At 51.2% G+C, this 16,435-nt stretch overlaps 4 protein-coding genes across 4 annotated transcripts; 1 reads left to right on the top strand and 3 right to left on the bottom strand.

Annotated features, from left to right (window-relative positions):
- Nucleotides 1–1,033: 1,033 nt before the first annotated feature.
- On the bottom strand, nucleotides 1,034–2,698 carry BO85DRAFT_518884 (flavin-containing monooxygenase; the record flags this gene model as incomplete). Its single annotated transcript, XM_025665001.1, has 1 exon — nucleotides 1,034–2,698. The coding sequence occupies exon 1, from the start codon at nucleotides 2,678–2,680 to the stop codon at nucleotides 1,034–1,036; it is 1,647 nt and encodes a 548-aa protein (XP_025516936.1). The 5' UTR covers nucleotides 2,681–2,698.
- A 921-nt stretch (nucleotides 2,699–3,619) lies between these two features.
- On the top strand, nucleotides 3,620–6,437 carry BO85DRAFT_418082 (membrane copper amine oxidase; the record flags this gene model as incomplete). The annotated part of the gene is made up of 4 exons (XM_025657799.1): nucleotides 3,620–3,900; nucleotides 4,036–4,297; nucleotides 4,342–5,502; nucleotides 5,558–6,437. Exons 2-4 carry the CDS (start codon nucleotides 4,098–4,100, stop codon nucleotides 6,435–6,437), a joined length of 2,241 nt encoding a protein of 746 aa, XP_025516935.1. The 5' UTR covers nucleotides 3,620–3,900; nucleotides 4,036–4,097.
- On the bottom strand, nucleotides 6,430–7,297 carry BO85DRAFT_418079 (SDR family NAD(P)-dependent oxidoreductase; the record flags this gene model as incomplete). Its single annotated transcript, XM_025657798.1, has 1 exon — nucleotides 6,430–7,297. One exon carries the CDS (start codon nucleotides 7,295–7,297, stop codon nucleotides 6,491–6,493), a length of 807 nt encoding a protein of 268 aa, XP_025516934.1. The 3' UTR covers nucleotides 6,430–6,490.
- A 5,401-nt stretch (nucleotides 7,298–12,698) lies between these two features.
- BO85DRAFT_259860 (Zn(II)2Cys6 transcription factor) lies at nucleotides 12,699–15,312 on the bottom strand. Its single transcript, XM_025655019.1, has 4 exons — nucleotides 14,151–15,312; nucleotides 13,961–14,095; nucleotides 13,811–13,901; nucleotides 12,699–13,740 (listed from the first exon to the last, which is right to left on the bottom strand). The coding sequence occupies exons 1-4, from the start codon at nucleotides 15,169–15,171 to the stop codon at nucleotides 12,804–12,806; spliced, it is 2,184 nt and encodes a 727-aa protein (XP_025516933.1). The 5' UTR covers nucleotides 15,172–15,312; the 3' UTR covers nucleotides 12,699–12,803.
- Nucleotides 15,313–16,435: the final 1,123 nt, after the last annotated feature.

The raw sequence follows: 16,435 nt of genomic DNA, 5'->3' as shown, positions 1-16,435 counted from the left end.
AATATGCAGCCAAATATCCGCCTCTCCCCTTCCACTTTTGCATTGTCGAGGTCAGTAGCATAGGGCACCGGGTTGTGACACAATCCAACCACCATGTGGCTAACGACTGGCCGCGAGGAGAGGTAGTAGTGGTGATATTCATCTTGAGACGTGTAGTCCTCTGCCAACACCACAAGATTCGCTTTACCAATTTCTAGAGAAACCTGCTGTCCTCCCGTATGTTCTAGAAATGACAACGACTCTCCAAGTGGCTATCAGAATTCCTTGAAGTTCAACGACGACTTGACAAGTAGAAATCTCAGGTAGAGTATCTTAGGCAGCAACTGGTGAAGTCTCTTATGTCTTCTCAGTGGCGATACCTGAAGCAGACGAGGTCCGTAACAAGCCCGTCCTGAAGATGCGGACAGAACCGATGCAAATAGAACGGCTGATAGGGTGAACTGTCATAAAGGAATTCCAAATTTGAATTTTTCAGTATGCGAATCCGGGCCTCTTTCCTTATCTGTCCTTTGTCATAAGCCCAGGTCATAGTGATATCAATGGCAAAACCACCAAGCCCACTTTTCTGGCGCCATACCGCCTTATTCCTTGACATACTCGCCAAGTAATAACCGCATCATCCCCGGCCCACGGTAAATATTTCCAACGGCTCATTCACCGGTAATCTGCAGTTTCCTCCAACCAATAGAAGCTGTTTAAACTCCTAGATGTTGGAAGAATCGCGAAAATCCACTTTGCTCTTTTAGCCAATAGCCACGCGCCAGTCCAATGTCTGGGACGCGACGAGGCTAGTGACAGGGGGGTCCTTCCTAATCGAGCAAATATGATGCCTGAGTTCATTATTAGGGCCCAGTGACAACCACTGCTTGGACCTCTCCCACTCAAAACGGTTTGTTATCGGCCAACTAAAGATACAGCAAGATATGATCATGCGCAGACTTGGGGTTTTTAACATACAATACAAACTAACAGTTCGGTACATGAGCACCCACGTATCAGGATCACATGAATCAGTATATGACCCAAATATGATCTAGAGCTGTGCGCGTGCTTCTGCAGCAGGGCCTAATGGGCTCTTGAACCCAGAAAAGCCGTTGACTTTTGTATCTTTCAGCTTGGCACGGAAGGCTCCCAGTCCCCCAAAGTAGAAAAGACTCGACGTTGCGTCTCCTGGTACGTTCTTCCTAAACATCCACGATGATCTTCTGTTGAAAAGAAGCATCTTCGCTATCTGTTCGCATACCTCAGTCCACTCGCGCTCAGCTTGTCCTGTTGCTTCAATTTCACATTGCTTCCCTGTGTGTCTGGTGATATCTTGGGCCCGCCGGATTGCGTCTCTTAAAAAGCTAACCTGTATTTCCAACAACGGTGGCACATTTCCGAAAGCCACCCTCGGTCCAAGCACGGTCAGCAGGTTCGGAAAACCTGCAACTGAGCAGCCTAGATAGCAGTCCGGACCAGTACGCTTCCAACGGTCATACAGAGTTTCGCCCTTTTCACGCCCTTGAATGTCGATCTGAGCGTAGGTTCCGTCCATAGCGTCAAAGCCAGTTGCGAAGATTATCACATCTAGCTCGTGGAGTCTGCCGTCCGAGGTACATATACCTTCAGCTGTTGCCTCGGTGATGCGATGCTTCTTTATGTCAATGGCATACACGTTCTCCCGGTTGAACTGCTCATAGAATCCAGCGTCTGACAACGGCCGTCGATTCCAGGCCTCCTTTGGAGTCAAAACAGCTTGCTTCTCGGGATCCTTCACGATCTCTGCAATCTTCCTGCGAAGGAATCGGCAGACCTCTTCATTAGCCACTGCATCCATAGCAATATCTGAGAATTCTGCAAACATCATCTGGATACCGTTTCCGTCCCTCCAGAGATGCTCCAAGATCTTCTCACGCTCCTCTGGGGACACGGACATGAATGGTCTGTCGTGCTCCAGAAAGCCCATTCCCAGCCGGGAAGTCAGTACATCTGACCAGACCTGCGGGAACTTCTCATCCATTGATTTCTGTTCTTCGGGAGTCATCTGCCTGTCGTTTGCTGGGATAGTATACTGTGGAGTACGGATGAAAACATGGAGCGATTTAACCTTGCTAGCAACAGCAGTGACTACTTGTACCCCGCTTGAACCAACGCCTATGACACCAACACGTTTGTTTTCCACATGAATGCTTGGATCCCACGCAGCTGTATGGACAACCCGGCCTTTGAAGCCTTTTAGGCCAGGGATATCGGGAACCTTGGGCTTGACGAGGACCCCAACAGCCGTGACAAGGTATTTCACGCGATATACATCGCCAGTCTGGCACTGGACCCTCCACTCCTTAGCAATACCATCCCATCTGGCAGCGACCATCTCCGTATTGAAATGAATGCGGCTTCGGAGATCATGTTTCTCGACAACATGCTTGAGATAGTCCAGGATTTCTGGCTGGGTGGAGTATCTTCTCACAACCGGATGGGTCTGGAGCAATTCTTCGTCGAAGGCATAGCGATAAACATGACTCCAGCTGTCGCTCAGAGCACCGGGGTATCGATTCACATACCATGTGCCACCGACGTCATTTTCCTTTTCAATTGCCTGGACGGCCAAGCCTTCCTCGGCGAGGGTGTACAAAGTATAGATACCAGAGAAACCCGTCCCTACAACGAGGGCGTCGAGGCAGTATTCATGGGACATCTTGATGTTGCCAGGGGCACGGTTTTGGGATGAATTTTCCCCAATCTTTTTTTGAGCTCGCTGGGCTTGACTAGTTTATATCCCTGTGCTCTGCTTACTCTTCTGTCCGACGTCTGCAGTGCTTCTCTTCTTGGCTAAGGAATCTTACATATGTGGCTGCACCATAACCAGTCATCGCATTTGCAGTGTCCGGCCTCATGCGACACATCCTGGTTGCCGGCCTTGAGACGCAACACGAGGATGACATTCCCAAGGTCACCTTCATGAGTAGAAGTTCGGACTCTCCGTAGCTTGTAGTAAGTATAAATATAGAATCGTATTGGCCTGCAACCCCCCAAATAAGGGGAGTGGGCGGCCAAGCGATCTGAGGTTCAATGGCTGCAATCTTTCCACTCTCCATCTTCCACCATCTCTCCCATCCTCGTAGCTGCTTCGTAATCCTCATTGTGGGTTTGAAAGCCGTTTCCGGGACATCAAAGTCAATGTGCTGACTATTCTTCTGACACGGAGGAATCCAGAACCCAACTTTAGGCCTCCAACCAAACCTTTCCCCGCTCCTCATGCTCACACTTTCGCTGCGATCATTTATCAGCCGATCTCTTCTTAAGCTTCAACAAAAGATAAAATAAATAATAATTTCGGAAGGCCCGAAATCTTCTGACAGGGAATATACTTGCCACTTTCCAACCTGACAGTCAACACGAGGACTTTAGCAACTCGTGACCAAAATGATCATCCACGCCTTTGAGTGCTCGACGGCTGTAGGTTTATCCCAAATCTCTCTGCATTCTTCGCCTTTTCATTATCTTCCGATTGGAGCTGTCAAAGTGTAACCATGCTGCCTTTAGTGGATTTACGCTTATTTGTCCCGTGCAGAAGCTACAGCCTGGCTATGATAATATCAAGACATCCTTGAAGCTTTACATCATCCATGCTGCGATAACCTATTCGCTCCTAAGTGCACGAACTTAAGCACAGCCATGACCGAGGGTCAAATCTTATTTCACTCCACTTCTTCAAAGCCAAGTCTATGTAGCCAATACTGATGGTAGTAGAATATCCATATCCTATTGCACCTACTTGTTCAAGCGAGTCTGCCTGCGAAATGAATCTCGAACAGGCAACGCAACATCCATTTCGGGATTATAACAAGCGCGATCGTATACGGGGACATTCCTGGTGTGGCTATGGCATAAGCTGAGTTACACAGAGGCTTGCAGGTATATAGAGACGAACCCTCCTCTGCGTATCCGATGTAAGCATCATATATGAATCTCAATCGCCCAACATGCGACAGACTCTTTTACTAACGACGCTCTGTCTCTTGCTTGTAGGTCTCATAACCAATGTACTAGCTCGGTATCACCCTGAGCACAAACCAGGATGGGTACGCCACGGTCGAGTGAGAAAGGGCCGGATGCACAACATGCAAGCTCGCTCCGCAACACCTTTATCTGCACGCACACGAAGCAACTTTACAGCATTCAGGTCTCCCAGTGAAAACCCATGGAAAGACCTGACAGATGTTGAGACAGCATCTGTTGTGCAATGGCTGTTCCAACAGCCTGAGCTAAACCTAACCGCCGCCAATGACGCCGGGGAGTGGGATAATACAATGTAAGCTGAGCTACTCCGTCCATGGTAACACACTGACCACATAGTTCCCTTGTCGAACTGATGCGTCCGAACAAGTCCGATGTGCTGCAGTATCTGGACCACGATCAACCCCCTCCCACGCGTTATGCACATGTTGTGCTTGACGTACGTGCTACTCTCGACCCATACTACGCCGAAATACTGGTTGGACCTCTGCCGGTTACCAATCAATCTGCCACCACTTGGGTGCCACTTGAATATCCTTACACGCGCAAGACACAAGGCCGCATACGCAATCTTGACGCTGACCACGACACTATTTATTCTGAATGGCTATACAAGATCAGCGCTTCGATCGCCGACATCACTCTGGACCTATTCAACGGCACAGCCTTAGGACTAGATAATGATACCATCAGAATCTCGGGGATTAGCCCCCTGTGGCAGCATGACGGTCGGATCATCCGTTGGGATACATTCTGGAACCTCCCTGTTGACGACTTCGACGCCAGCAGCATTCTGCCCCTGGGATTGTTCTTCAAGTCCGACGTCACAGGCCGTGATCCATCCAAGTGGAAGCTCGAGGGCTGGTTCTACAATAACATATTCTACGAAACCACCAACGCTTTTCGAAAGGCATACTACTCCCCAGGCTTCGTCAAGCTACCCTCCAACACCGAAGGCGACTGGGCACGAACAGATCAACAGGGTCCGATCCTCCCAGAAGATCAAAAGCAGCCTCCAGTCATGGTTGCCCCATCAGGAGCACGGTACGCTCTCGACACAGACCAAAAATACGTAACCTGGATGGGCTTTTCCTTCTATATCGGCTTCTCCCGCGACACCGGTGTTTCCATCTTCGACGTCCGCTACAACGGACAGCGCATTCTATACGAGCTAGGGTTACAAGAAGCTCTGTCACACTATGCAGGAAACGACCCCGTCCAATCCAGCACCGCATACCTAGACTCCTTCTACGGATTCGGCCCGTACACGTTCGAGCTCGTCAAAGGCTACGACTGTCCAATCTACGCCACATATCTCAACACCTCCTTCTACGAGTCCGAATCAACACACACCCACATCGACAGTCTCTGTCTCTTCGAATACGACGCCGACTACCCCATCCAGCGACACACCACCCCAAGCTACGTCTCCACCACCAAGAACATCTACCTCACTCTCCGGTCCGTCTCCACCATCGGCAACTACGACTACACCATCAGGTTATACCCTTCCCGCACACACTCACTCACTCACTCACTAAAAGTCATATCCCAGCTACACCTTCCACCTCGACGGCACCATCGGCATCGATGTCCGCGCCTCAGGCTACATCCAAGCCGCCCACTCCGCCCACAACACCAACTACGGATACCAAATCCACTCGGCCCTCTCCGGCTCCATGCACGACCACATCCTCAACTTCAAAGCCGACTTGGACATCCTCGGCACCGCTAACTCCATCGAACTCACCTCCCTCGTCCCAATTACTACCTCCTACCCGTGGTCCAATCCCAACCAACCGCGAAACACAATGCACCTCTCCCGCCGCATCCTCTCCTCCGAAACAGAAAGCCGTCTCAACTTCATCTCCCCCAACTCACAACAGACAACAATGCTCAGCATCATAAACCAAGACGCCCGCAACGCTTACAACGAATCCCGCGGCTACCGTATCCTCCCCTCATCAACATCACCCCCCTCCTCCGGACACCTAACAATCATCAACTCAAGCACCCTAATCCACGCAGCCCACTGGTCCGAACACGACATCCAAATCACCCAACACCACGACCACGAACCGCGGTCCGCGCACCCATACAATAACCAAGACGTATATAACCCCATGATCAACTTTAACGAGTTCTTCGATGGCGGGGACCTCAATCAGACGGATCTGGTGGTATGGATCAATTTGGCAATGCATCATGTTCCTACTACCGGGGATTTACCGAATACGGTGATGAACACTGCGGTGGCGGGGGTGAGGTTTGTGCCGGGTAATTATTTTACGGGGGATCAGAGTCGTGGGACGGTGAATATGGTTAGGGTTGGGTTTGGAGATGATGAGGATGTGGTGGAGGTGGAGGCGTTTGGGCAGGCGGGGGAGAGGGTGGAGGTTGTGGTGAGGCCGGTGGAGGAGGTGCTTTGGGGGTGATGATTATTATTTCACGATATGTGTGTGAATGGATACTATAGTATCTATCTATATCATATGTACCTCCCCCCATCCACAGTAATCACCTGTCCCGTCATAAAACTCGACTCCTTGCCCAACAAGAACCCAACCGCATCAGCTATCTCCTCTGCCTTGGCACACCTCCTACCCAGTGGCACCTGACTCAGGTATTGCTCCCGCATATGACCCTTAAACGAGGTACCATCTATCAAAGGCGTTTCCGTGGCTCCCGGCGCCACGCCATTAACTCTCACCCCCTGGCCCGCAAAACTCGTCGCCCATGCTTTCGTCATCCCTAACACGGCATGCTTGCTCACCGTGTATGACACATACCCCGGGTTAGCGTGGAAGGATGCCGTTGAACATAGATTCACAATTACGCCTCGGCCTTCTCTAGCTGTCGCAGGGAGGAACTGCTGATCGGCCTCGCTTGGGAGGATGTGCGAGAGGAATGCATTCCCCACGTTCCATACGCCGCGGACATTTACATCCATGACGCGGTTGAAAAGATCATCGGATTCGAACCCGAAGGCGACGTTTTGGTAGGCGATTCCGGCGTTGTTGATTAGGCCGTGGAGGGTTGGGGTGGTTGTGGTGATTTGGTAGAAGGCTTTTTGGACGGCGTGTACGGAGGAGACGTCTATTTTGGGGTAGAAGTGGAGGTTTTTCTCCTTCTGGGAGAGGTGGGAGGGGAGTTCTGGTGGGGTGGATGAGATGTCGAGGACATGGACGATGGCGGATCGTGCGAGGAGGTAGTGCAGGACGGCGAGGCCGATGCCTGAGCAGCCGCCGGTTAGGACGTAGGCTTTGCCTGAGTGGTAGTCTGTGGTGAGGGTCATGGTTTTAGAGCTCGGGTGTGAAGTCGAGAGTGGGTTTGGCTATGAGGGGGGCTGGTGGGAGCTTTTGAATGATAGAAATCTGATAGGTGGTAGTTATTGCGGTGTAGACTTCGCACAACATGGATAGGGGTGGACAATCATGTAGGTTGCCGTCCAGGTTGAGGTTCATGCATTGGGATGACTTCTGCATTAAGCAAACAGCATGAATGTGGGTTTGCCCGCCAATTAGCAGCCTTGTCCAAGCAGGGATGTTTCTCGAACTGATGGACACCGCACCCGTCACCGTATTCAATAGGTCAGTCAACTTCTTGATTTCAAGTTGTGCGACTGTCAGCTGCGTGATGATCTGTTTTAGGGACACTAGTATGAACGATGGGCCCAGTACGTCTCATGCTGATAACCGGTGCAGATTGCTGTCCAGTCGATCACACACCCTTGTCTAGCATGCTGCAGCGACTGACATCATACTTATTTGGTAGGTCAGTGATCGCCGTCCTGCTTAGTTTGACGTATCATTAGCGCCCTATCTCAATCATCCCTTGAGCTCGTCGGCATTGGTCATGTATGTGGTCGCTTTCGGTAGTTTCCAGCTTCCTTTAACTGCAAAGGTCCGTTGGTCTGCAGCTGAACAGTTTATGCATTGATTGTCACACTAAGAGAAGAGCAATGGTTTCCGCCCTCACGAAAGAACTTGCACATTTCAAGCACGTCACTTGGAGGGTTGTCACTTTGGCACACTTCAATGTAGTTCAGTAGACCCTCTATGCTCCATCCTAGGTCTGGCTTCCAAGAGTACACTGCCAATTTCAAGGCCAGACTGGATGATCATTGGGGGATGTGTGCAACCCCCACGCTATACAGAGCTCAGTGAAAGGTTTTGGACCAGCATCACTGGTCAAGCCACAGCCTCCCTAAGCGCTCAGCATCTGCCTGAGGATTCGTTTGCCATGGTCTAGGGAATTCTTCTCCCCAACCTTCCATCGTATGAAACACTTCGTCCGAGCCTGGATCTCGACACCAACGATATGAATTCGGCGATCTATCAGATTTTCATAAGTTTGAGGCTCGAAGTTCGAGGATTTATGCTTAGAGGTCGCATTTCAGACACGCGAAGGGGGTTCAAATGCGTATGACCTGTTGCTATGCTGCTTAGATTATTCTTGATTCTCAGGATTAGCATCATTCTGTTATTCTGATTGTTGGTGACCGGTAAGGATGCACCCCTATTGTGCAATTATCCGCTGTGCTTACACCGCTCATCCGATAGTATGTGGGGTCCAGTGAGGTTATGCACGAGATCTTTTTCATCAGCAAATGTCCGGGGCAGACAGCAATGACAAAGGATCTTATTCTTTTCAGTCCAGCAAGACCGCCAGGAACGAGGTCGAGGCCCTGTAGTATTTCTCGAGCTTCAGCCCGACCAGAGCATTGCTAGTGATCAGAGGAACTAAGAATGTTCGGTTAGTCAACCACCAACTGAAACTATCAGCGAAGCCGACTAAACGAATCCAGTCAGTCTCCATTTAAGCGAGGCCATGCACGCTTGCGAGCCAAACAAATCTCACTGCACATGAGATGAAAATCCTTAGTGCCAACTAATCCAACACACCCACTAAATAGTTAGTAAACACCCCATTGTCCGTGACCGTGATACCCCTTGCAGTATTCTGCGTGTCAATCCCAGTGATGATCTAAACAGCGCTGCCCTAAAGAAGGATAAGGAACGGCAATAGAGAACCAACCTGCGGCCGAAAGCGCCTACCTTCATACCGAAAGACGGAAAATAATGTCTCATCGTACCCAAGGATCGCCCGAGCGGCCCTCAAATTAGCTTTCCACGGTTTCCACCAGATCGGGCCCGTCATTCCCCTTTGGAAGATATTTCCGAACCACGGTTCTAGCCCCTTGGCCAGAAAACGGGATCTAGTTAGATACCCTGATACAACACCCAGCCGCGATCGAACCAGCACCAGTTCGCAAGATGGAGAATAATCTCGCTCAGAGGAACCAATTTCCGGCCGTTTCCGGGTCTTGGCCGAGGGGTATCCACTGAGGCGAGCTCGCTGGATCAGCGTCTATCTATCTAGACTGAGTTTTTCTGACGGGATGTAGATACTCTAGTGTTTGGGGCGTTTGTTAGCTTGCATTGTGCAAGATGGTCGTGCCGTGGAATGCGGGTTCTAATAATATCTGGTTCGTAGGGGAGAAGGAGATGAAGCGAGGCTTACCAGGGTTCAAGTTGTCGGGCACTGCTGGTTTGGTTCGGTTAGTGGGTGAAGTAGAGGGGTTTCATTCCTTCTGGTTAGCGTGCAATAAGTGATCGATAGATGCAGGTAGTGTCTGGAGAATGAAGTTCAAGTCAAATGGAGGTGGACTTCGGTAGTTCATCAAACTGATGGGTGCCGCTGAGGCCTTCGAGCCGTTATTGTGCACTTATTGGATGAGTGCAGCCACATATTTCCTTCTTTTCTGATGCTCTGTATGGCACAACAACGACCGTAAGTGACGCCTTTGAACGATTTGGCTTGTCCACTCAGTGGTGCTCAATCTCATCCTCAGCGAATCTATCATCAAGCTGGTTCACGATCCATGATGAAACGACAAACAAGGCATAAGCTTACAACTGAGAAGTGAGATACGGACAAGCTCGGTCAGGTAGCATTGATGGAGATGCAGAGGAAGTCTGAGTCAAGAAGGAAAGTCGAATCCGTGCGCCTCGTCACGAGATCCCTGGGTGTGCCTGAGGTTCCACCCAACTCGGATGACAGGAAGAAACATTGAACTTGATCTCGTACTTTACCTTCCTCTACACCCTCGATCTCCATTACTACGAGTCCTCTACTGCTTAGAAGAATGCACAGGCACAGGCTAACTACGTACTGCATATCCTCGACCAGACAAGTCCGGCCCAGTCCCACCATCCTACATCCTGCCATCATGCCCGCGAACAGTATCACCGCGATAAGGGTTCTAAGAAAATGTCTGCCTTGACAGGATGAGGTCTTTTCCGCACGCCCGGAGCCCTTGGCGCATACGTCACAACTATTATCCAGTTGAACCCAGGGTTCAACTATTACCGTATATCCGATGGTTGAGATGATAGACAGGGGGGACAAGGGCATGAGGATACAAGGACAGACCAATTGAGTATCACGTCCTTACCCCGAAGGGTATATCCGTGGAGGGACCCTAGCCAAAGCCACGTGCTGGGTTGAACTGGAGCAACCGTTTCGGCCGGATCCTTCAGAGGATGATGGATCATACGGTATGTGTCTGTCCAGGGTCGAACATATCCAGTTACTGTGTCTCCTTGACTATTACTGCGCCCGACCCCACGCCAGCCAGCCAGCTAGGTCCTGGCTACAACCGCAGCGCGCACATTACACCACTCAGGATTCAGGAGGTTTTGGGATGGCCGTTGCCATTCTGCTATCCGTGCACGGTCTTCCCTAAACGTCCGACCCGACAAGACATGGCAGTATCCGCTCTGGATTCGAATCCCTGTCCTAGATTGTATGATCCCTCTCGTGTATGTCTTTCGGGCCGGCTGGCTGGCTGGTGGTAGTGGACTGACGCGACACCCCTCCCTCAGTGCAACGAGACTGCCGGGAGTACGTAGTAGAGAAGAAGGTACAAAGTACACCGGGAGAAGGGATAGGATAGGACAAAAGAACAAACGCCCGCCGACACAACCAAACCAAGGCAGGGAGGAGCGAACTAGAGCACCAGCATCCAGCATCCACCGACGATCGTCATTCCAAATATGATATAGTCTTTCATGCGTGCGCCCTAGTGTGTCACGGTACGTGCATCAATAGAATGCAAGGCAGAGAAAGAGGGCACAGCAACCACTGGAATCCGACGATCGGGGTAGCATCTAGTCCGCGGAAGTGTTTTTTGCTGTGAGAAAGAAGAGAGAAGAGACGACGAGTCAGGATTGCAAGGCCTGGAACAGAAACAGAAACCGAAATAGAAGTTCCATATTGGCCCTTGTTTCGGCTCCGAGGCAAGAACAGAAGAAGTGTGGTTCGACCGGACCAAGGAATTAATCAATCAATCAATCAATCAATCCGATCCATAACTAGGCTCAACGGTTGACCCCGCAGCCTTGTCACGAGCGATATAGTAGTACGTACCTAAGTAGTAGTAAGTTTAGTACTCGTCAGTCGTGACACATACCATTGGTGTTGCGTGTGGACTGAATAGATACTACTAGTAACTAGTACTTGGTAGTAATAGTAATAGTAGTAAGTCAGTCCGCCACCGTCCCTCTTCTTTGTTTAGTTTCTATGCTGGCCGCCCCCCTTTCCTCATTTCGGACTTTCCGGGTCTCGCCGTTCGGCTCATGGATCGGTGCAATCCGGCCGAACAACAGGGCAACCTGCACTTGAAACGAGAGATGTGGATTCCATCACAAAGAACAGACAAGACCGCCTGGCTTTTGATTTCGTAGCCTCACTCATCCTCCCTGATAATTTTTTGCGTGTCCCGTTTTGTGCTTTTTTTTTTCCTTTTTCTTCTCTCTCGTTTTCTCACTCACATTCTCATCGCCTTTACTCTCATGTCTGTGGGGTGAAGATGGCATTGAGGCTTTTAACCCCCAACGTGCAAAAGGAGATAACCGCGAAGCTACTCCCAATTGTTACGGCGCCCGACAGGAAAAGGGACGAAACACCAGGAAGAAAAGAGGATCACGAGCAATGTGGTTCCTGAAGGGGAGAGACTTGGAGAGGGAAGTCGAGAACGACAAGATCTTCTAATCAAACTCTAAAAGAAATTATTATTACAGGAATTCGGAACCGAACTGGAAATCGTCTTCGAACCCAAACCAACGAACTGCCAATTCCGGGAGGAATGTTCGGGCGATCGTTTTCTTCGGCCGAAGCGGTCATTCTTCGGCCGGGCAAGGAAGCTGCCTGATCCGCGAGTCAAGCTCGTCGTCAAACCCAAAGACACAGCAGCAGTAGCCCATCTTCATCGCCATCCAACCTCCGCCGCGAAAGGGGGGGGGGCTGCTTCTCACGCCCCGGTCCGCCCATCTCTCCGCTACAAATACCCGCCCGCTGCCTGGCCTCGTCTCGCCCTGCCCTCAGCAAAACCCCCTCACTACTCCCCGGGAGTTGAACGAACCAATCCCCCACTTTCCTTCTTGCTATGTCTGAAGAATTCTGCATCCTGCTCGATTCTTCCCACCCCCTCACACCGCTAGTTATCAGGGAGGGAGGGGGAAGCTTGTCGACGCTGGCTATAGGGCCATCAAGGCTCGCCCAAGGGGCACACTGTAATATATGCGGCATGACTGACACGGTTGTTCAGCGGAGGAGTCTGCTGGTACGACTTCTCTCAGCCGCCTCACTGGTGTAGGTGTACTCTCTACGGGGCGCTTCATACACCCAAACAGCGGGTGAGAGGGACCGGGTGGGTGAGCCCGTGCGCCCGCATCCGTTGGGGCCGTCGCACAAATTCACTAACTATCATGTTTTTGAATGACTGCCCGGTTGATGGGTCAAGCATTTCCCGAACTCATGCTGGGAAATAGCATTACATCCGAAACCTGGTTAAGAATGTTGTCAATCTGCCCGTCGGGAGAAACGCTCTGGCCAGAGGAGTACGCTGGTACCCCCGATCCCAGAGTGGAGGATGGCGATGCGAACGAGGTGGCAGGGGAAGTGTTCTGCAGGCTAGGTACCACCTTCGGCACCACCCGGTGGCGCGTTTTGCGCGCACGGAAGGCGGCACTGACCTCCCGAAGAGCGTGAAGGGAGGATGCAAGGTGCTTGGCCGAGTCCGTCTTGCTGTTGTGATCGCTGCTCTCATCGTCATGAACATGGTCCGACAGCACCGCTTCCAGTTTCTCGATCAAGTCCCACGTCTGCGGATGCAACTGATCGTTGTTATTCGCTACCAAGAGAAATGCTGACGCAATGGTTCGTTGCAGGCTAATCCAGGTTCGCGAGGCATGAGAATTGATGGAATGCAGCTCAATGAATGCCTCGATCGTGTTTATCAAGTTCGTCAAGCAATCCTCCCGAACAATTTCGCGCCGCTGGTCATCCATCGGAGTGTCCGGATCCAACGAAACTCGGCACATGAGAGATATGAAATACGAGGAATGGAGTCGCAGTTCGGTCCGTTCGATATGCTCCCCGAGCGTCGTACAGCGTTCGCGAGATTTCAAATGCGGTGCAGCCTCGGCAATGATTCGTTCAATGCGCTGCTTATACTCCCGGATTTCGTGGTACCGCAGGTGGGAATGGTGGGTGAACATCAGCCCTCGCAGCATGTCGAGGACAACCTGAATCAGGCGGCAAAGCGTTTCGAAATACCCTCGGTGACCGGGCATCGATTTCGGATCGTACGGGATCTCCGGCTGGTTGATCATGGTGATGGATGGTCGGTCATACGCCAAGGAAAAATGACTGTTCTGAAAAGCCATCGCCCACCTGATTGCGTTGCGCATTAGCATCGGAGAACTCTCCAGTCACTCTCATGATTGTCGATGATTTCCCTTACCATACTCTTCTCCGCGCCGCCTGCGTGGCTCGCGAAAACCCCGAGGTCTCGACATGGAGACCCAGCACCATACACATTCGCTCCGTCATTCCTTTCCGTTGAGTACATTAGCTTCAAGCTGCTGCCTCGGGTGCGTTGAATATTACTCACCCAGCAACGTGTAAGATGCGCCTGCGTTCATGTTATACGACAAGACACTGCCAATGATCAAGAGGATCTGGATCACCTCCAGGGATGGCTGAGACACATAGTTCAACATGCGCAGACAATGGTAAGAACAAGACACTTAAGGCGGGTAAGTATGAAGTGATTAGAAGCTAGTGTGGGGGTGTCGACCAACCGTATACCCACGAGGTCAACTCGCGTTCTTTCCCAGGCAGATCAGATAGTTGAGAGCCAGACGCTAAAACAGCAAATAGAAGGCTAAGAAAAGAGACACTCATGCCAAACGGCTTCACTAGGCCATTAGCATCCGGACTATATACGCCACCCGCAGCCTGTCGGCCCTGCAACAGTTTGTTCATGTCCGCTTCAAACTTGACGAGATCGGGCAGCACGGGATACAGCACCGCACCAATATTCCGATAGAAAGCTAGAAATTTTCGGCATTGCTCATCGTCGGGCAGCACACTGCACACGCCAGAGATATTGAACGTATACGGATCGGACGACCAAAGGTCCACGAAAGGATAGGCGGCCGACTCGTTCCCCATCGCCAACTCGGTAAGAAGGTCATCTTTGGGTAGCGCCTGCGCCGTGTCCTCGGAAACCTTCGATTTGTCTAGAATGTCCACCAGAGCAGACCTCGATCCGATGTGAACTGAATTTGTTCTCAGCGTAGTTGATCCATAGATGCCCTCAGAGGCAGGCGACTCGTCTTCCTCCTCCTGCTCCTGCGACGGTTCCGATCGGGAGTGGGCGACTTTCCGCGCGCCGTGCGCCTGAAACAAAGAGCCCAAACTGGTCAGGATCTGTTCCATTGTCTGCATCTTGGAATTGATCTCGTCCCATTCCTCTTGCGACAGCGTTACCATCTCCGATAGACCATCCTGGTTGGCAGAGCTGGCTGATTCGGGATCAGCACCGTAGAGGCCATCGCGATGGGCGGCAGGCTGATAAGCCGCGGAAGGCATGTACTGAGGCGTATTGGTGGCGGGAGTCGTAGCGGACGAGGCATACTGATCGGGAATGAAGGAGGCCGGTCTGGGAGCGGTGGGTGGAGGACGACCGTAGGAGCAGGTGAAGTTGCGCTTGACGCAGTTGCCGCATGGAACATTGCGATCGCAGCGGACCTTGCTGGCACGGCAGGGTAGGCAAGTTTTACACTCGCGCGGCCGGCGACGGATAGGATAGGTAGGCATTGCTTGCGGTAGGATTTGCAGACGTTTGCTTGGTCCCCGCTATTTGGGAGGGGAATCTCGGGGATTGATGTGCGTGACGGAAGGGAAGGGATAGACAAAACGTCTGTCTGTGCAACCAAACGATCATACACGCGCGCTTAATTTCCGAAACGGGGCTCTAATCGTAGTGCAAACGTGAGTAAAAATGTGAGACATTGGGCGAAGGTGTTCAAAAATTTAAAAAAGAGCGAAAAAAAAAAGTAGACGACACGTGCAAATTGGAGAGGAAGAAAGAGAGAGAGAGAGAAAGAGCTGCGAGCGAATGAGGATAGAGTTAGACGGGCCGAGACGTCAGCAACTCTCAGCGCGACGGAGATAGGCGTATTAGGACTGGGCAGAGGAGCAGGGCACGCAAATTTCATCAATGGGCTGCCGAGGAGGGCGAAACAGTGGAAAGCCAGACGGAGGAAGAGGCAGAAGGAGGGGGGCGAAGAGACAGACACTCACCGATCAATGGGTCCGACCCCGGCTGCTGCTGCTCGTAGGATTTTGAATCACCATGATAATAAGCAGATGTCTTCGAGCAGAAATGATAGTAGGTTTGGGTTTAGGCAAGTGAAGCCCTGAGAAAGTATGATGAGGAGTGACAGTTGTGGAAGTAAAGATAGTAACAAAAAGATGGGGACAAGATGGTCGAGGTTAGATAGACGATCCTCCGATCAATGCATAAGCCGATCTTTCCCTGGGGAGCAGCAGCAGCAGCGACAGCAAGCAGCAAAGCAGCAAAGCAGCTTTGGGGTGATGAACTGACTTTGGGAGGGGATCCGATCCGGCTCTTCTCTCTCTCTCTTTCTCTCAGCTCTTTTCCTTCCCTCTGTCTGTCTGTCTCTCTGTCTCTCTTCCTCTCGGTTGTCTCTCTGACTCGCCCGGTTAGTCAGGCAGACATCGGCAAGAGAGAGAAAATAGAAAATGGCATAACCAACCAACTAACTCAAACCCAACCCCCAAAGGCCCGCTGAGGAATTCCGCGCCGTGGAAATGGAACCTTCCGAGATGGCGTGTTGTCTCATGCTCTTCTCTTCTCCTTCTTCCCCCTCCATCCGGTTCTCAACAAAGTTCCAATCGGGAACTGGAGAGAGTCGTGCAATGAAGAAAAATCTATAAGTTGTCGGTAGTAGTAGTAGTGCTTATCATGCCGTCCCCCAAATTGTTGAGTTCCCGATCGTTAGACTTTTTGGCAGCTTTCTTTCATTCCTTCCTTCCTTCCCTTTGTGTTCTTTCCAAT

This window comes from Aspergillus piperis, assembly GCF_003184755.1.
Source record: "Aspergillus piperis CBS 112811 unplaced genomic scaffold BO85scaffold_6, whole genome shotgun sequence".
NCBI lineage: Eukaryota > Fungi > Ascomycota > Eurotiomycetes > Eurotiales > Aspergillaceae > Aspergillus > Aspergillus piperis.
Note: the sequence above shows the minus strand (reverse complement) of the source record. Positions and strands in the feature narration are given on the sequence as shown.

Coding starts and splice junctions, on each gene's coding strand:
- BO85DRAFT_259860 (XM_025655019.1), bottom strand. CDS start 15,171: ATGCCTACCTATCCTATCCGTCGCCGGCCGCGCGAGTGTAAAACTTGC. Junction 13,902..13,960: donor CGCATCTTACACGTTGCTGG/GTGAGTAATATT, acceptor CTCAACGGAAAG/GAATGACGGAGCGAATGTGT. Junction 13,741..13,810: donor GCGGCGCGGAGAAGAGTATG/GTAAGGGAAATC, acceptor CAACGCAATCAG/GTGGGCGATGGCTTTTCAGA.